The 20,593-nt window shown below is 35.5% G+C and overlaps 3 protein-coding genes across 8 annotated transcripts; 1 reads left to right on the top strand and 2 right to left on the bottom strand.

The window, feature by feature from the left end:
* Window positions 1–2: 2 nt before the first annotated feature.
* LOC136282140 (uncharacterized) lies at window positions 3–7,751 on the bottom strand. Its single transcript, XM_066169413.1, has 6 exons — window positions 7,628–7,751; window positions 5,527–5,558; window positions 3,651–3,723; window positions 2,128–2,322; window positions 1,693–1,908; window positions 3–1,070 (listed from the first exon to the last, which is right to left on the bottom strand). Exons 1-6 carry the CDS (start codon window positions 7,650–7,652, stop codon window positions 1,057–1,059), a joined length of 555 nt encoding a protein of 184 aa, XP_066025510.1. The 5' UTR covers window positions 7,653–7,751; the 3' UTR covers window positions 3–1,056.
* Window positions 7,752–7,934: 183 nt separating this feature from the next.
* LOC136282149 (breast cancer metastasis-suppressor 1-like protein) lies at window positions 7,935–11,866 on the top strand. Of its 3 annotated transcripts, XM_066169430.1 has the most exons (5): window positions 7,935–8,752; window positions 9,037–9,109; window positions 9,271–9,324; window positions 9,667–9,739; window positions 10,600–11,866. In XM_066169430.1, exons 1-5 carry the CDS (start codon window positions 8,695–8,697, stop codon window positions 10,645–10,647), a joined length of 306 nt encoding a protein of 101 aa, XP_066025527.1. In that variant the 5' UTR covers window positions 7,935–8,694; the 3' UTR covers window positions 10,648–11,866. The 3 variants fall into 3 exon arrangements, 1 of the variants encoding a protein (XP_066025527.1); XR_010718124.1 differs by lacking the exon at window positions 9,667–9,739 and having other exon boundaries at window positions 7,935–8,742; XR_010718123.1 differs by lacking the exon at window positions 9,667–9,739.
* An 899-nt stretch (window positions 11,867–12,765) lies between these two features.
* On the bottom strand, window positions 12,766–20,516 carry LOC136282148 (uncharacterized). Of its 4 annotated transcripts, none has more exons than XM_066169428.1 (7): window positions 20,292–20,516; window positions 17,263–17,294; window positions 16,385–16,492; window positions 15,586–15,658; window positions 14,815–15,021; window positions 14,471–14,708; window positions 12,766–13,875 (listed from the first exon to the last, which is right to left on the bottom strand). In XM_066169428.1, the coding sequence occupies exons 3-6, from the start codon at window positions 16,424–16,426 to the stop codon at window positions 14,485–14,487; spliced, it is 546 nt and encodes a 181-aa protein (XP_066025525.1). In that variant the 5' UTR covers window positions 16,427–16,492; window positions 17,263–17,294; window positions 20,292–20,516; the 3' UTR covers window positions 12,766–13,875; window positions 14,471–14,484. The 4 variants fall into 4 exon arrangements, with proteins under 4 accessions (XP_066025525.1, XP_066025526.1, XP_066025524.1 ...); XM_066169429.1 differs by having other exon boundaries at window positions 16,381–16,492; window positions 20,292–20,515; XM_066169427.1 differs by lacking the exon at window positions 16,385–16,492.
* Window positions 20,517–20,593: the final 77 nt, after the last annotated feature.

Below are 20,593 nucleotides of genomic sequence, written 5' to 3'. Positions count from 1 at the left end.
ACCTTAGACAACTTTTCTGACTTTTCCTTGATCTACTTAACAATGAAAACATGTCAAACAAGTTTCTTCCAACCTTGCTTTGATATTTTCTTGTTATTTTAATGTACTTTGTTATTATTTCAAGTGAGAATAAATTATTTAACACCTATTGTACTATTTACTTGTTCCAAGAAAACTTAAGGAAGCGAAAATAAAAATTCTTACTTGATGTGTCATAGCTCAATCAAACTTTATTTACCGGGGGTGGCGCGAAACAGTACAATACTGATAAACGAGGAAGAGGAAAGCATAATTTCATTTTTTCTTTCAGGAGGATATACGTATGAAGTTATTACTGAACTTTTAGCTAAGGTTCATGGCATTACGATGTTTGTACGAACATTAAAAAGGGTTGAAGGATTTGAACTTACAGAATCAAATGGAGACTAACCAAACACAAAGAATCTAAATATTAAAACGAAAGGAAAATACAAATTATGCAGTGTTTTTTTAACCTGAAGGACAGGATGGAAAATGTGAAAGCTCAGGGTGGGGAAGGAAAGGGTTAAATGTCACCAAACCTTTGGCTTGTTTTATTCCCTTGCTGAAGAGGATTCAAGTACATTAAAAAACAAAACAAAACAAAAAAAGAACCTATACACATTCTATGTTACCTAGTTTTCAACTAAAAGAATGACATAAAAGTATGGGAAATCTTTTTGCATTTGATTATTGCTTATAGCATAACTAAATTTAATGTTTTCTTTTAAAAAACAAATAAGCCTTGCTTGGGTTTCTTGGGACTTTATAACATCCTCATTATAACTAAGTTGATAATGAGTCTACTGTGGCCACTTTACATTACCTACTTTATTGATAAAACTGACCATTTTGTGATACCTGGCACTGACACTGAAGACTAACCCCTTTACACATTCTATGTCACCTAGTTTTCAACTAAAAGAATGACATAAAAGTATGGGAAATCTTTTTGCATTTAATTATTGCTTCTAAGATAACTAAATTTAATGTTTTCTTTTAAAATACGAATGAGTCTTGTTTGGGTTTCTCAGGACTTTAGCCTTGCTTCCCTGCCAGTAACAGTAATGAATAAGAAATAACGAGTGTAAGTATTCAGCTTGGGTACGAGTAATTTTTAAAGATTCCACTCTTTCCTGAAACGAAACTTGTTAAATAATCAGGAGATTTTATTGGTCTGTTATGACTCCAATTGATATAAGGATGGTATCCAGAGGGGCCTGATGTTGAAAACTAACAATACTGTTATAGAAACTACTAGTTAAAAATATTTAAATATTTACAAATATATTCCTAACATTTTATGAGGTATAATAAAGATTAAGAAACTTAAAAGCAGCCTTAAAGTACAAAAAATTTAAAAAGGGAAGTTATAAAAGAAAGTAATTTTTAATTCAATGTTTAAGTATCTACAAGTACTCAGCTTGCTCTACTTGCTGTGAAAGAGCACATTTTCTGCTTAGATGTTTCTGAAGTCTGACAATAAGTAATCATTGCATTCAGACACTGCATAGACAGCCAAAACAACACAACATCACATTTCATGACTGCCATTTAGAACAAACTCTCTAAAATCCCCTCCCCTTGTCCATTGTTTATTTTCCATATTTACACACAACCTTTTCAGCAGTCTCAAGATACCTCCTTAGTCAACTAGTTACTATCTTCCCTTACCAAACTGATTCACAGCCAATTCTGAAAGGAGCCACAGGACACTTATCAGCCATTTTTTTTTTGGATGAACACCAACAAAATTGTTGATTTGTTGACATTCAGAAACAGTGATTGTGTCCTTTGCAGGGTTACTCCTGTAGATGAATGCTGATGTCCTTCCATGTTCATCCACTTTGGTTATAGTAAGGTGTTCATTTTCAGGAACCAAATGAATACCTGCCAAACAAAAAAGACGGATCTTAATAAGATAACTCCTTTGCAAGTTATATAATAACAAAAACACCCAACTACTTTAAAATGCGATTGTTGAAAGAACCCTTACATTGTTGAGAGTAACATTTTTGGAGGATGTACCCCACAGTACTGGTCAACCTCAAACATATTCCATGCTACACTTCATTGTGTCCAACATAAGGTCAAAATAATCATACTCACCATGGATATCCTTTTCCTGAAGGTAAACAATGATACACCTGACAGTTTTCATGACAACTGGAGGTGAGTCCACAAAATTTTTCAGGAAACCCATGTTCCCTATTACATCATCCTGGATACCTGAATAATCATGCTGGAATTGGCACTCCTGTATGTCACTCACATTCAGTTGTACTTCATGTGGAAGTTGTACAACTATTGAAGAAAACAAAATACAGTCAAGTCTACAAACTCCAAAATAGGCAGAAAATGTGATCTATTAGCTATTCTCCTTGGCCTGCACAGGCAAGACAAAAGTCCTGTCCAATAGCCACATTTCTATTAATTTTAATCTCAAGACTGAGCAGATTAGGAAGACTGCATAAAAAAAGTTTCACACGGCCTAGCAACAAATGTAATGCAATACTCACTTCACTAGAGCAACATCAAATACTAATTTGGTTCCACTTTAATTTAACTTAAGGTTGACAAAAATTTTAAGTAATAACCAATTCACACCAAAGCTTAAGCGTGTTTTAAAGCTATTTTGTTAATTAAACACACTTTAAAATCAGATAATTTGGTTTCATCAATTTAAACATCAATGACTTGATGATGTAAATTGGCCATGGCAGAGAGTTTCTAAGCCAACATTTCAAGGGTTAGCCCTTCGTTGCAGTGAATGGTGAGCTGCTCAAGCCAGTGTTTGCCAGTTTGAAATTTGACACATTGAAATTAAGAGTTAGTGACTACTTCAATGAACCATATGCAGGGTGTGAAATTGCGCCTAATACAGGCACCAATGCGACTAAATTTTTCACTTTGGCAACCAAATCCTGAAAGTTAGTCGCCAAATTGGCGACTAGAACGTTTCATCATAACCTTACCAAGAGATATAGTGAATTAAAAAGATTTGCAAAGATAAATCGACAGCAAACTTCCTCGTTAAGTTTGTTTCCAAAACGTAGCACATGCATCTCGATCGATAACTAAACGCCATCTTGGATTTAGATGAGCTTTAATGTTGTATATCATCCATCCTAGTGTCCACTTTGTAGCACGTTAAGGATCTTTTCCCTAACTTAATTTTGGAGGGTCTCTCTAGAACGCTGACAGCGTAAAGAAAGATTTTGTTTGTCTTTGAAAATGGCGACCAACTTTTTTTGAATTGGCTACTACTTTGAAGAATTTAGGAGCCAAGTGGCTATCAGAAAAAAAAAATAATTTCACGCCCTGATATGAGAGATTCAGTTGTTCAGTTCTCTGTTACTGATGTTCATTCAGTTAAACACAGTTGAACGGAACATGCTCTGGTGGTGTGAAAAGGGTATTAGACTTGAGGTAATTCTGTATGTTAAAAAGTCCCTGAAAATATATTTTTGCCCATTGTAAAAGTGAGAATCTGTCAGCCTGATCTCAAAATCTTCTAGCCCCTGGCTTGCTATACCAAACCAATAAGGTTTGTTATGTTAACAATGTTCAATAAATATGAAAACCAGTATACTCAAATCAAAACATGTTACAATTATCTGAAATACAATTACCAGGCTCATCGTCAACCTCCATTCTTTCTTTGCCATCAATGCCATATCTGGCTGCAAAGTTCAATTCCAAATCCTGTTGGTGGAATACAGATAAAAATGTCATTACCTGTAATAGGCATTCTTCAATCTACACCGAAACTGGTTTAAAATCAGCAACACAAATTCATATTCTGTGACTATCTTTTTAAAATGCTTGAACTGTACAAATAAAATTATCATCATTGAGTTTACTTTAACCTTTAAGCTTTAAAGCTTTGAGATTAGCATGGCTTAAATGAATATTTAACACAAATGATGGAGCGTGGAAGCAGTACTTACAACACCAATTGAAAACATTTGGAGGACTGTTCTTTTTTAATTGTAACTATGATGTTAACGATTATACAATCACTTCCCAGTTTTATCGAGAGCTTCTTCTATGGTGGTCACAATTTCGTGAAACTTTCGCTACAGACTGTAATTGGACAAATATTATTTGGAATAATAAAGAAATTAGAATAGATAAAAAGCCTATCTATTACAAAAAATTTTTCGACTCCGGAATCACTCACATCCACGATCTCCGGCTCGATTTGAATATTAATGATTCCTTCAGTTACGTTTCAAATAAAATTAGAAAAATTAGCTTTCTACAATGGGCAGGTCTTCGACACTCAATACCTGATTTTTTGAAAGATGATCGTGATTATATCTATACACTAACACCTTCTTCGCTTCAAATAAATAACAACATTTTTGATGTGAAGAAAAAGAAATCGAAAGATTACTATTCCTTACTTGTTATAAAGAAATCACAGCCTCCTAATATTGTTCATAAATGGAAAAGCGACTTTAATATCTCAGATGATCTATTGAGGGAATCTTTCATTTTACCTCACTCTGTTTTGTTGCACTTGAATCCTATGTTAAGGCTTTTCAGTATAAAATCCTTAACAATATACTCTACACAAACACGAAATTGTGTAAAATTGGCTTTAGAGCTGATGACTTATGCACTTTCTGCGAAGCTGAGCAAGAAACGCTATATCACAATGCACTTATGCGAGACAGTTCTGGAATAATTTCGAATTGTACTGGTTCCGCTTGTCAAATTAGGTAGTTCACCTGACTTTGGAAAATGTTTTGTTTGGAATGCTTTCAACACAATGCCCTTCACATACACTACTCAATTACTTTATTATTATCGGAAAACTGTTTTTGTGGGACTGCAGAAGAAAACAAATACACCCTAAAATACAAGGTTATCAGAACAAGATAGCTATCAAATATGAAATTGAAAGAAAAATAAATAAGAAAAACTTCTTTGAAAAGAAATGGATATTCAAATGAAAAGGAATGGTTAATAATTTAAAAAATCTTAAGCCAATTTGCCTTCTATCCTGTTTTTTCTCTCTCTCTTTTTTACTTTATGTTGCTTGGTTTAATTTGTTTAATTTCTTAAGCTGAAAATAGGGTAACTGTGTAAGATTGTTAGATATATTGAATTGTTATCATTTTTAACCTATTTTACGAATGTAAAATTGTAACTGTGTAACTGAAAGGTCAGAATAAAATTGTTTAAAAAAAAAAAAATCATTGAGTTTACTTGGTCAGCTTCTTAAAAAATGAGTTGTGCAAGTTTTTAAGTCATGGATGATGACCCAAAATACAATTTTGCACCATGATGAACTTTTTTTACAATTCTACTTTCTCATCAAGACAACTAGAAGGTAGGTAAATGCAATTATGTCTCAACAAAGAATTGTATAACTATGTTATGTGATTGTGTAGGTGGAGGAATAACGAGAAACAGTTTACTCTTTCAAATTCCCTGAATGATAACCATGTGATGTTCACCATTTTTTCATTTATTCCAATGTCTATCTACAAAACTCACCTTGTAATGGTACTGCAAACTGATAGTTGATTCTGAAAAAGAACAGTTTACAGGTAAAAATTGAATCAACAAGAACCCTGATATTCTGTTTCACAATCAAGAGAAACTGAAAAAGATCAGAGAAGGAAGAAAAATATTGACATGTATTGATTTAGGCGTATTCTTTGTTCTCACATGAGTGACTCATTAACTGTTTTGAGAGAATAATGGGCTTTTCAACCATTTTTGCACTTGCAACACCAAGTGATACATGAAAATGCAGTCAGGCAACTCTGAAAACTAGACTGGCAGAATGATGCTATGGCTTAAAATTAGCGCACACGTGCGCAAAAATTTACTGATTTTTATCTTTTATCTTGATTTTAGAGTAAAAACTTAATATGCATCTATTGCTTTCCTCGTTGATAGTAAGTTATTTAAATGGTCTTCTTTCACGTGAGCTTGTTTTTGGGAAAAAAAGATTTGTCAAACTTTACTGCGCATTGTGTTTACTTTTCCGGTTTCTCCAAAATTTTAACTTTTGGGTAGGCACGTGTTACACGTAGGAGTCAATGGGTTAATTTCGATGAAGCTAAAAAAACTCACGTGGAAAGAATAAAATGTTCAAGTGGTTTAATAAAAATAATAGCCTCAAATCACATTTCTGAACTTCTAAAAATACAACTTGAATCGAGAGGCCGAAATTTTCTCACCCAAGGGACCGGTAGCGGGTTCATTTCAACACATGCTGTGACCACGCAGAAGAGCAACAGATCGAAGGTGTGTATGTGCATGCATAATGAAGTACGGGGCTGTGCGGAAATTTTTCCGAATATTCCTTGCCCGTCTCTTGATCGCAATCGTTCTTAATATAATTTCGAGCCTTCATATAGTCTTCTCACTTGCGCTTTCGTGAGCGGCCATTTCTTTACTTCAGGGTTGTAGATAAGAGCCGGCAGCCGGCGAAGTACGCCGGTTTCTCTGCAAGGTTTCGCCGGCCACTTTCATTGCTTCGAGAGCCCGTACAAAGATGATGTTTATCAGGTCTAAACTTGGGCTCCATAAAAATATAAATTTGCACTGCCTATCTTTTCTGAAAACATAAGAAGTCTTCTGACTCAAAGTTAGTTTAAAAACGTTCTGATGGGGACTGTCTTTTTGACAAATCTTGCTGCGGTGGCAGGAAAGTACGCACAATATGACGTTTTGTCCGCCATATTGGCCATATTGGATTTCGAGATATGAATACCATTTATCTTTAAAAAAGCTCCGGCTACTTAAAAACCTTAGAGAAAACCCTGTTACTTTACTGATGGTTTTATCTCTGATCTGTTTGATGACAACGCAAATATTAATATGTGAAAATCAGGCAATATGACGGCTTGAAATTCGACCAAGAACGATTGTTAAAAACCATAAAATGTATTTGAACAACCTAAAGCGGCACAATGCTTTCCTTTCTTTTTGGGAGAAAATTAGCTTTATCGAGATTTCGGCTAGGACCATCCATTTTCCTTAAAAATCGAACAATTTTACTACCCATGTACGAATTTCAACAAAAGCGCTCACAGACATTTAACACGAGTCAAGCCTCGCCTCGTTGTCACTTGTGCGCGTTTTAATGCCCAATATAGCGCTAGGAACTATAAACAGGTCTATTATTTACATGTACTGATTTGGGCATATATGACCTTCCACGGGAAAACGCACACTAACGGCTTTCCGTTAAACGGGTCAAACGCAAACATCAAAAGTCTAAGTGTTCGACGGGCATCATTTAAAATACAGCGTTTACAAACGGGTGTCTTTGGCGTAGATTATTTGTCTAATAACGAATAATATCGTGTCTACGACGAAAAAGCCTTTTCCTTTTACATTCGACTCAAGGTCTAATAAGCCGAATATTGTATAGGGAGAATGCGGAGTATACAGGAAGCTAAAGTGTTTGTTGATCGAGGTTGTCTGAGAAAGATCAGGATAAAACCTCTGTGATCGCTGTTAACTTTGACGGCATTAGGTCTCTTAGTGAGTATATATATCGACTAGGTTTTTAGCTTAAAACCCCACAATCCTAATGGGGCCAAACGCCTGACAGTCAGAAATTTTCAAAGTATTCACATACCCCTCTTTTTCGCCGAAAAGGCCATTCTGCACTTGAATAAAATCCAGGCGGAAAAACACGAGGAGTCGAATTGGCGAATTTCCCATCATTTTCCAGTCTCATGTTCACAAAGGCACTAGCTGAGCAAATGTAATAGAAGGGTTGTGACAACGACCTTTAAGCGGTTTTTTTGCTGTTTTCTCTCTCTTCTGATTGGCTGTTGTGAGGCTACTGTCACTAAGCACGGAAGAGAGGCAATTTATCTGCGCATGTTCCGTAAATTTAGCGTGATCGATGACAGAAACCGCTGGTATGCGTCTGTGTCAGTTCGTAAGTGAAGAGATGAAGGATACGTCGGAAAATAACAGTGGATTTAGTATTTGAAACAACCTTTCTTGAGACAACCTTTCTTGTCATTTGTTCCTCTGTAACTTAGATGGAAGCGTCAAAGTCCTAAAATTGTTGTGTGGTGTGTGGAAGGAAGTGATCTTCTAAAAGCAAAAGATTATGCAAACGACTTCGAGTCTTGTCTTATGACTGTATAATAATAATAATAATAATAATAATAATAATAATAATACTAAAATTATTAAATAGTAATAATACTAGTTATAATGGCTTTATTCTGCATTTCCACAAGGTGACTCTTCATCTGTGAAATACATCTTCTTAAAAACATATCTTCTAGATAACAATTCAAATAAGTTATTTCTACCAAAAAGAAATACATCTGCTAAGAAATAAAGTTTAAAATATAGGAGAGGTAAAATAAGTATACCTATTTAGCAATGTGAAGTAAAAACTGCATCAAGCTGAAAAGTTAACTTGGACCTTTTCCATCAAAGGCTTAAAAGTCATTTTAGAGGACTGATAAAAGTCAATACAGTTCCTTACACATTCAGATAAAATATTAAAACTCTTGGCGACTTGATCTTGATAAATGTGAGATACCACCAGTGGGATTTCAAGCTGCATAGCTGTGCTGGAACTCATAGTTCAACTTTGCTTTAATTGCTTCAATTGCAAGTAACTTGGCCATTCATGAGAAAAAATTACCTTGGGAACAGACTGCCATCCAATCGATGTAGATGATGTTGTTTTTGAAGGATGCAAGAGGCCTGTGGAAGAGCACAAACGTACTGTATGGTACACTTTTATCTTGTCATTGCTTTCTCAAGTTATAGTTGATCATTTGAAGTAGTCACTTTCCTGTGAGCATTTTGGAGAGCTTCAACTCTACTGCTAGTGCAATGTACTTACAATTTTAGCAAAAAATTAAAGTTTACAGAAGTTTGTTTTGTTTTGAAAGTTTTTTTTTTTTGACATGAATCACAACTGAATATTTTGATTCACATTCAACCAAATATGTTAATAATGAATATTACCATTTTGGAAATTGGAATCATCAAACTCTTTTATTTCATGTGTAGGTGGTTGTCAATCAGAGAAAAGTCCATTAATTGTAAGATATGGAGATGGACAGCTTTACTATGAAGGAGAATGGTATGTGGTTCTGTGACTGACATATATTTGTTAATTTGTGACAGATGTGTACACATGACAATGACTATTAAGACTAAATCACATACCTAGAATGGTATTTGTGAATATAATTGTGAAAAAGCTCTAATAATCATAATCTCATCTTTATATTCTTTTTTAAGGTTCCACAAAGGTGATCATGTACTGATAGAGAGTAGAAATGATACAAATTCCAGGTATATCGATAGCTCATGTTCCTGAGGTTACATGTTATCATAAATTTACTTTTAAATTTGTTCTTTTTGTAAGGATTTCAATATAACTATCTTAAGCCATACCCTTCAATTTGACTTGTTCATCAATGTGTTGTTATGTATTTGATAGTCCTCAGTCTAGTTCAATTTCTTTTTCAAGTGTGCATTGCAAGGCACTGATTTTGCTCCAGAATATTTGCAACAGTTGACAGACGTAATTGTTAGGTCAAAGAAATGCCTTGATTTATTCAATTTTACCATGTTGCAGCCGTAGCACTGGGCAAACACACTTGCTTATACATAGCTTTTTATGGTTTATTTCAGGAAATTTGTGCTGGAGATGAAACATTTTTGTTTTTTTAGCTTTTTATGGACTTATTTCAGTAAATTTGTTCGGGTGATGAAACATTTTTGTTTTTTAATTTAGCACTGTTGTTATATGAATCAACACCAGAGAGGTGATTAAATAATTTTCTTAGTTTCTACTTCATCTGTGTGGTATTTTTAGCCAGTCTTCTGTTAAACAGAACTAAAAATTTCTTTTCATGATAACCCTTAAAAACAGAACTCCCAAGAGAGATCTGCATCAAATTTCTCATTACAATATTATCATGTTATCATAAGTAAAGGTTATGGGAGTCAAGGAACTGATCGTTAAAGAAAAATAGCCTTATTATTATATTGAAATCCATGGGCACCATTGACAAGAATTTATGGAAGTTAATGGTTTGTGAAAGAGTGACAAGCATTTAATTTCTCCTTACAATATCACCCCTGAATTACACATTAAGGTCATGAGAATCAAAGAAATGATCACCAACTAAAGACTCTCTTAACTATTAAACCAACTCTCCTTGTCAGCACCTTAAGAAATGTAAAGAGGACAGTATGGAGATTATACAAATTAATGTTAGGATGAAACAAAGTTTATCCGTTGTTTAACAAAACCAGATTCTAATTTATCTTGAATTTGGCTGAATCTTTTGCCTGAATATTTATGTTTGTGAAATTTAACAAAAGGGTCAAAACCTACCAGTGGATGCTAGGATAGATATTACATGAAAATATTCCTCTTATAGAGAATACATACATAAGGCCCACTGCTTGCGTAAAACTCCAGTTTGGGTTAGACCTCATGAAAATAACCTGCTCTACATGTTTACAATGGGGTTCAAAGGGTTGCTATTTATCTTTTTCTTAATTAGGAGACATTTTCTTGATCAGGGGTAATAATTATTGTTTATTTGTGATTTTCAGGTGTGGGTGAGAAAAGAAGATGGATCAAAAACAAAGTTGTTCATTTGACAACTACAGAAAAGAAAATAAAGGATGAAAAAGTCATGAAAAGTATTAAGTGCTACATTTTGATTTACATTGTAGAGAAGCTGTTAGATTTCAGTCTATTTTGAGAAAGATTGTATAAGGACGCAATGATACCTGTTGTATGTGTAATGTAGTTGGTGCATATCATGTGACACTTTGACATCATGACATGTTGCTGTGACAGCAGTAATAACTTGAGGATGACAATTTTTCAAATCCCTCACACTGTTGCGCGGAATTTAGCACGTTAACTTTCTCATGCACAAGACCCTTGGAACAAGAGAGTGGAAAACCTAAGGCCCAACAAGAGCCACAAAGAATGATAAGAGAAAACTGATTTATAAGAATTAAGATAAACAGGCGGAGGAAAGATATCAAGGTCAGGAAGAGTTGGTCAGATAGGGAAGTATTTTATAAATGAGCAACAAGTAAATCACGAGGAAAACTATTTGCCACACAATGTAAATAAGCTCCCATACCCAAACATTCAGACTCTCAGATTTGTGGGAGAAACACGTTTTCTGTGTTGGTTGTCTCTTTGCCAGAGGAAAACATTAAAATTTGTTTTTCAGATTTACTATTATCATTATGCAATGGTTCTTTTCTATGGGAATGTTAAAGTTTGTTCAGGCTGATAACAGAAAACTGGCTCTTGTGCAGTGCATGTTTGTGTTAACTCTTTGACTACCAAAGTGATTAACACGAAACCTCTCCCTTTAATATTTGTGCATTATCCAGCAAACAGGTAAGGGGAATAGTCGAACTTAATAACTAGTTCTTTTCTTGATCTGTGACCAAATTCTCTTAACTACAGTTGTTTAAAAGGAAATGTGTAGCAGTTAGAGGAGAGAATTAACAATGATATCCAAGGAGTTGGTTTAAGGGTTATACATAAGAATATACAGAACATTATCATGGAAAGCTTCTTTCTGTTTTCACTTTTCCCACTGCACTGTAAATTCAAGTTCTCCTTTAAAATTTTAGCCTCTAAGATCCTTTCAAAATTTCTCTTGGCTCTCTCTCTGTGAAGAAAACTTATCAATATTTAAACACATTAGTATTACACCTGGCATTTTGATACCTTTCACATTGTGTTACATGGTAGTTGAAGACTATGTAATCTTGTTTTCTGTTTGCCATGCTAGCTGTAAGTTAAGTCTTCTGAAGAAAATTGTGACTGGAAAATGGTTGACTGTCGACTGATGCAACCTGTTGGTAGGATTGGATACTTTACCTTTACTGGAAAATGCCCTTACTCTAAATAAAAATGTGTCTTTTATAAATCTTGGAGTAAATCTCTTCTCTTGTAATGTGGTACTTTAATTGGTCCAAACATCATGTTTCTCAACAGAAAATGATTCTTTTCTTCTTCATAAACAATTAAGCCTGTCTTTTGAATGGCTACAATTTTTTAGGAAATTATGCGGGGGTGTCTCATTGGTCCATGTGAAAAAATATCACAAAGGTTTGAGACAAAGTCACTTGACAAGTAAATTTATGATGTATGGTGCCAAAATGACATGTAGGCATTAGAACTGACATGAAGGGAAAAGTAAACAAAATAATGTGCTTGGAGTATTTCCTTTTAAACAGGATGTGACATCAACATTGACTCCAAACCTTACGAAGTGTTACGTTCAATCTTGCTCTCAATTATTTGCCATAAAGAATGAATTTTATTGCCATGTTCCATACTTATGGCTCTTTATTCTTTTAAGGTTACAACCCTCTAAAGGTTTGCATATCCCTACTTATCCAAAAAAAGTTGCTCACGACAGTTTACCCACTTAAAGTCACTCCCTAAATACATTACTCCTATGGTAAAAAGTGGGCAGCTAACCCTCTCACACCCAAGGGCATCTAATTTCTCCTTACAGTATCACATTTAAATCAAATGTAGAGGTTATGAGAGTAAAGGAAATGATCACCAATTCAAGAAGCTCCTTATTCTCAAAAACAATTCTTTTTGTAAGGAGAACAGGATGGATAATATGAATGCTCAGGGTGGGGAGGGAAAGGGTTAATTGTCACCACCAGATCTTTAGCTTGTTTTATTCTCTAGCAAAAGAGGATTCAAGTACATTCACACAGTATACAACAGCAGTGTTTAAATTTATTCAGCGTAAAAAGGATTAAAAAAAGGAAAATCCAATGAAAAGCATATCTACAACATCCTCATTATAACTAAGTTGATAATGGGTCTACTGTGGCCAATTTACATTATCAGCTTTGTTGACTGAAAATGATCATTTTGTGATACCTGACACTGACACTTAAAACCAACTCCTTTTCACATTCTCCGTTGCCTAGTTTTCAACTAAAAGAATGACAAAAGTATGGGAAATCTTTTTGCATTTAATTATGGCTAACAAGATAGCTACATTTAATGTTTTCTTTTTGAAAACAAATTGGCCTTGGTTGGGTTTCTCAGTACTTTACAACATCTTCATTGTAACTGAGTTGATAATGGGTCTACTGTAGCCAATTATCATCATCAACTTTGTTGATAACACTAATTGTATTCTGACTACACTATCACGAAACATTCAATGTGAAATAGTTTATTGAGGAATGGTCAGTCAGTCATCCGACAACATGTCGTAACATATACTTATTACAACATAGAATATGCTAGCAAGTCTAACTTGAAAAGCTTGAAAAATTAAGTGTACCACGCCAGATACGAAAAACCACTAAAAAACCACTCTTTAGATGTGGCCAAAAAATATGTGGAAACGTATTCCCCATCTAATGCAGTGGCACGGAACCTAGGGGAAGAGGTACAAACAAACCCATAACTCCATAGAAAAAATTTAACTAAATTGACAACAGCAAACAGAAAGACTGACTGAGCTAGAATGATTAATATTCCCCGCTAAAACATTAAATACTCAAAACTCTCCCCTGAGAATACTAAAACCTCTCAATCATGCCATCAGAATAGTAATTTCTGACTAATTCATTCCTAGTCACTCAACCGTCAGAAATTACATTTTGTGATACCTGGCACTGACACTTAAAACTAACCCCTTTAAACATTTTATGTCGCCTAGTTTTCAACTAAAAGAATGACATAAAAGTATGGGAAATCTTTTTGCCTTTAATTATTGCTTATAAGATAACTAAATTTAATGTTCTCTTAAAAAAAAAGAAACAAAAAACAATTAGCCTTGTTTGGGTTTCTTCAGACTTTAGCCTTCTTGCCCTTTACTAGAAATGAATAAGAAATAATAAGTGTTAGTAGTCAGCTTGAGTATAAGTTATTTCAAGGATTCCACTCTTTCCTGAAATAAAAGGAAATTTTATTGATTTGTTATGACTCCAACTGATAGATAGATTAACTTTATTTATACAGGGTGACCCCTCAGCTATAGGGGTGGTATCCAGAGGGGCCCTGGTGTTGAAAACTAACAATACTATTGTAGAAATTACTAGTTAAATATAAACTACAAATATATTCATTACATTATAGGAGGTACAATTTAAGATTAAGAAACTTAAAAGCAGCCTTATAGGCACAAAATTTAAAAAGGAAAGTTATAAAAACGAGTAATTTTTAATTTAATGTAAAATTCTACAAGGACTCAGCTTGCTCCACCCACTGTGAAAGAGCACATTTACTGCTTAAATGTTTCTTAAGTATGGGAATAAGTAAGCATTGCATTCTGACACTGCATAGACAGCCAAAACAACACATGTTCACGTTTTCATGACTGCCATTTGAGACAAACTCTCTAAATCCTCTCCCCTTGTCCATTGTTTATTTTACATATTTCACACAACTTTTTCAGCAGTCTCAAGTTACCTCTCATCTTGTTACTATATCCCTTTGCAAAACTTTATCAGAGCAAATTCTGACAGCAGCCAAAGGACACTCGTCAGCTGGAAATTTTGTGGATCAACAAAATTATATATTTGTTGACATTCATGACGAGTGATCTTGCACCTTGCAAGGTCACTCTTCTTCTCGTAGGTTATGGCCTCTCCATCTGCATAATCTTTTCTTACTAAGAGGACTTCCTCTCCAGGAAATGAATGAGGACCTGTCAAACAAAAGGGACACAGATCTCGATGGGATAGCTCATTTGCAAGTGATATTATAACAAAAAGAACCATTTCATTGATAACAGATACAGTTATCTTACTCACATTTGATATCTGTTCCCAAAGTGTGAAGACTTATGAACCTGGAAATTTTCATGAAATTCTCAGGAGACTTCACAAACTCATGCAGGAAACCAGCCTTCCCTGTTACTCCCTGTTCAATACTTGAACACTCATACTGAACACTCCTACTGAAATCAGCACCACTGAGTTCCCACAATTCCACTTTTACTTTATCGGGAATTTCTAACTCTATTGAAGAGAACAAAGTGCAGTCAAGTCTACAAACTTAAAAATATGCAGAAAATGTGATCTATCAGCTATTCACCTTAGCCTGCAAGGGCTCAAAAAAAGTCCTGTCCAATAACAGTAATTTCAAACATTAATTCTGTTCCACTTAGGTCTAACTGTAGGTTGACAAAAAAATTAACCAATTCACACCAAAAGCTTAAGTGTATTATTAAAGCTGTTTTGTTAAAAGCAGTTTAAAATTAGATAATTTTGTTTCATTGATTTAAACGTCAATGAGCTGATGATGTAAATAGGCCATGGCAGAGAGTTTCTAAGCTGATGTTTCAAGGGTTAACCCTTAATCGGAGTGAATAATGAGCTGCTCAAGCCAATGCTTGTCCTTGAAAAAATCCTCTTGTCCGCCGGGCAAGTGAGAGTCAGAATCTACCAGCCTAATCTCAAAATCCACTAGCCCCTGGCTTACTATACCAACCAATGGGGTTTGTAATGTAAACAATGTTAACCAAATATGAAAATTAAGATATTCAAATAAAAACAGGTTATAATTATTTGAAATACAATTACCAGGTTCACCATCAACCTTCATTCTTTTTTCCCCATCAATGCCATACCGGGCTTCAAATTTGAGTTTGTAATCCTGTTGGTGGAATACAGGAAAAAATGTCTTCACCTGTAATAGATCTTGAATGCCTCAAGATTAGTATATGACAGAAATTGGGGAAAATCCAGAATCTTCAGGAGAGTCTGGGCCATGTCCTTAACAATATGAGCCACTAGAGTTCACCAAAGTGTTCTGCACGAAGACAGTACAGAACTTTTGACAGCAATGTGACCGTCTCGGAAACTCAGACTGGTATTTAATTTTCTGTGTGATTTATTTGTATTTGACATGAAAATCCAATAAAGCAAGGGTACGATCTAAAATAATGCAACAGAAATTTTTTATCGTGAGCTTCCAAGGGTGTTTTACATAAAATTATTAAAGGAGCAGGTGTGGAACTTGTCAACCAATGCTGACAACTCATGAAAGTGTTTGCTGCATGGAAATCGGGCAATTTTGGCAAAAAGTAGAGGATCAAGGGCTTGAAACCCACATAAGTTGTATCACTGCACATCCAGGTTTTTCAGTCAATTTGCCTCAATGTCTAGGTGCTGGAGACAGCCTATTACACATACAGGCAGCAGTAAGGCACAGATAATCACAATGGAAACAAGTAAGCTAAATGTTTTCTGTTTCATCTGCTTTGTTACATTTTGATATCGATTTGCTGGGGTTGTTTCTGCCATTGATTTAATAATACAGCGCTACAGCTAGTTGATTTTTTGCTTCTTCCTCAGCAGGAAGTTTTGCTACATTGCCTACAGATAGCTTGTTTGTTGGTATTGGGGTTATCTCAGCAAACATTTCAGGGTTGCTGTGTGACTTTTATGGGCTCAGCACTGGTTTCCAAAGAACTGGCCTCCCCATTATCTTTCATTGGATGAGAAAAAAAAAGAGGTTTTTAGCAAACCAATAAAGCTGTTGTTGTTTAATTAATGAAAGGTTTCCATGTAAATTGATTTTGTACTTTCTCTGACGACCTCTAACTTTTGAAGAGCTCAACTTCTTTCTCAGTTTGGATGGCCACTTCTGAATCCTTCTCGTCTGCTGACTGTATGAGTTGTTTCTATACTTCTGAATAATTTGCTTCTGGTAGGGCCTGAATTGTTGGTATGGCACCAGGAAAAAAAATGACTGCTACAAACAACAGAATGTTCGAACAGCTTGACAAAATCGGCTATTTTCACTTGAACAAGTTTCACCAATTGTCGCTTCAAATTTGTGTCATTTGGAAATCTTTGCATTGTATGCCCAGTTTTGTTTGAATCAGTACAAAACTGGATGACACAATGCTTTACTATTATGAAAAAATTTAATATTTTGAAGCAAACTGTAAGTAAAAAAGTATGACGAGACCGGCAAACAACGACTGTGGAGAAGACTTCTATGTGTCTCACGCGATTAAAAAATGAAACTTTGGAGGTTCCACCTGTGATGTCACAGGAGAGATAGTGCCATTCAAGATGGCAAATGTTTTAAATTTGGAAGAGCTTTTAAAAAGTGAAAATGGACTTTTGAGAAAAAAACCAATGGTACCTTTAGTGTACTTAATATATTTACTAAACATCTATGTGAAAAGAAAATGAACGTTTTTTGGGTTTACATGCCTTTTAATTCAAACATCTATCAATGAAACTCACCTTACTATGGCACTGCAGGTTGAGGATAGATTCTGAAATAAATACTTTACAGGTAAAAATTGATTCAGCAAGGAACATAATATTCTTTTTCACTAACAAGAGTGAATAACAAAGGTCAGAGAATGAAGAAAAATATTTACACATTAATTTTGGAATATTCGTTGTTCTATCAAGGGCGTAGGGCTGCCAGTTGTTTAGCCATTGCATGACTAACTCAATGACTGTTTTGAGAGAGTACTTGCCTTTTCAGCCATTCTGGCACTTGCAACACCAAGCGATACATGAAATTGCACTCAGGCGACTCAAAAACTAGACTGGTGTAATGTTTATGATTGATTAGTGACAGGTCTCCGTGTCCAATTCTGTCTGCAATCACCCTCATGATAGACAGATCGAACTCCCGCTTGGCATTTGTCCGATTTTGTTTGACTACAGACCGAATGAACGAGTTGCCAGTAATCAAACCCTTGCGTTTGCGAAAGGGCGAAAGGTTCTATTGACGTCCAAAAAGGCGATTTTTGCGAGAGATTATAGCTTTTTCGCCGCAGTTTTATTATACATGGATAAAGATATGTTGATACGAGGGAAGTGTAAGTTTTTGTTGGAATTACCACGAAATATGTCATGAAAAATATCGAAAAACTTCTCTCCTTGTGTCAGGTCTGTCGGTATCTGGTGATTTCGCCAACGAGTGATTTCGCCAACGTCACGTTCGCCAACGTCTTAGGTCGCCTCGCCAAAGCGAAAAGTCGCTTCGCCAACGTCCTACTGGTCACTTCGCCAATGTATTAGTTTACTCTAAATAAAAATTTACCATTACTTCTTCTTGCTTCTGTGTGTTATTTACTTGACTGAGCTGACTTAATTTCCCCGTACGAACTTAGTTTCCTTCCGTTATTTTGTTCGGACTTAGTTTCCTTCTCTTGTACGCGCAACTTAAAACACAGTGGGCCCACATAAATGCATGGAGGTTTTGTAAGTAAGTTTTGCATTGAAAATATTTTGTGAATCAGAAGGTTTTGCAAATAGGTTTTCCACTAAAATATTTTGCACTTGTAAATATTTATAAAAGTATGTATTGTAATTAAAATGTTGTTGATATTATAGTTGTTATATTTTATTTCTGACTCGTTTTGAAGGCTGGAAAACAAACTCTGATTGCCTCTGAAAAATGGTAACTCGTTAATTCACATCGTAACGCATTTTTCAAGTAAAATTTTGAGTTATACATTTTTGGAACACATTTGGAAGCCATCGGAGTTTGTTATTCAACAGTTTTAAATTACCGCGATGTTAGTGCTCACACGCCGGCTTTTTCTGGATCTGTCAAAAATATACAAATTGTTCGGAAGTCAGCCAAGCGAAACTAGCATTAACTTAAAAATGTTCTGAACCAAGTATCAGCATTACATCCGAAGCATCAGTAAGCACCCTTTTTACTAAGTTATTACTAAGTTATTACTAAGTTATTACTGGATATTTGGCGTTGGCGAAGTGACCAGTAGGACGTTGGCGAACGTGACGTTGGCGAACGTGACGTTGGCGAACGTGACGTTGGCGAAATCACTCGTTGGCGAAATCACCGCAATTCGGTCTGTTGTGAAATCGTCATCGCGTAATGGTCTCAAAAAATATTACAAAGTTGGCCAGGAATCGCTAGGAAATAACTCATTTAAGTCTTTTCGGGGTAAAATTTCCGCACAGCCCCATACTTCATTATGCATTCAGTTCTTGAATAGAGAAAACAATGACTAAAACAATACATTGCCATTTGGAAAACAGATTTGTTTTACAATAGTATGGGGCTGTGCGGAAATTTTACCCTTTTCGGTTCTATTTAAGTAAGTAGAGCCTATTTTCATGCTTTTTAACGTATTTAATGAACAAATTACGACGTTTGAAAATATACCTCCTTTAGTTAAGGAGAGAAGTCGTTGTCCACGGAGATGAAAATTATTTTTACCGAGCTGTTGCTCTCTGAAAGGATGAAATAAGCGATGAAAAACATAAGGAAATCCCTCGTTCAAATGATAGTTTGCTTAATAAAAATCCAAAGGTCTCTGAGCTGCAACTTATCTTCTCGAACTCCTCGAAGGATCTTGTCAGGAAAAGCAAGATCACGGGAATTCCAGCAGAAACTGTGGAAATAACATCGGTTGTCCATCGCTCCTTAAGGAACCAATTTCTATCACTCATCGTCATAGAAGAAAGGGTTCAGTCTTGAGCCGATTATTAACGCTGATTCGTTCGCATTCATCACAACAAAATAGCAGTGTAGGTGATTCGGCTCTTTCATGTACCGCAATATTTAATGATCAAGCACGCCATTTCAATCTCCAGCTGCCTCAAGTTAGCTCTTCTAGCGTTCTTTTGTATTACCAAGCCACGAAAAACGGTAGTAGACTTAACACACGTAAAAAAAAAAACTGGAACGGCTTAGTTGAGGTATTCCTTGGCGATTTGAAGTTATGTTTTCAAAATGTCGTGACCGTTTATACGCGACGTCAAATTCATAATAAACCTTGCGCATGAAGACGAGTTAATCAGTAGATCTCACTACATATTACATGGTTTTTCAAACAAAACCTTACGCCTTTCTAGTATCAGCATTCGTCAAATCCATTTCTGATAACAGAGCGGCAAAAAAGCGAAAATCTCTCGCTTAAAACGGTTTTTTGGACGTCGGAACAACCGTTCGCCATACATTTCCTTCTAGTGAGTTACCGCCCGGCGATGTTTGTACGTGGCGATCCCAAAAAATCTGTACGTAAACACAAGGATCCGATTAATGGTAACTCATTCATTGGACTTGGTCCTATTACCACTATTAATACGACGCTAGTACAGCAAGCTGGTAGTTGATTTCACGTTTTTGCTTCGCAGAGGACTACGTTTCAAGTTGCAAAGCACGCGCCACACTATTTTTCCTTCTTCGATCTTTTGTTTAGCCACATTCTCGATGCCCGGTCTCCTTAGGTCCCAATGGGCTAAATGCTCGACAGTCAGACATTTTTTAAGAGTTTACTTACCTCTCCTTAATGTGGATAAAGACATTTTGTTCTTGTTTACAATTAGCAAAAGGTACCACGAGGTATCCAATAATGGACAGTATACCCATGGTGATCCTATATCGAGTTTTTATTCCTAAAGCAGTAGAGGCAGAGGCAAAGGCAAACGCTTACAGCTGTTGGTTTCTCGATTTATGTTATCCACAGGCTGTCTGCGCTCTTCTGATAGCCTTGTCACGCAGCACGGCAAAGAGGCAAATTGGTCTGCGCATATTCTGTAAATTTTAGCTTGATGTGATGCTTGATGGAAGAAACCGCTGGTA

Source organism: Pocillopora verrucosa, chromosome 7 (assembly GCF_036669915.1).
Source record: "Pocillopora verrucosa isolate sample1 chromosome 7, ASM3666991v2, whole genome shotgun sequence".
In the NCBI taxonomy this organism is placed as follows: Eukaryota; Metazoa; Cnidaria; class Anthozoa; order Scleractinia; family Pocilloporidae; genus Pocillopora; species Pocillopora verrucosa.
Note: the sequence above shows the minus strand (reverse complement) of the source record. Positions and strands in the feature narration are given on the sequence as shown.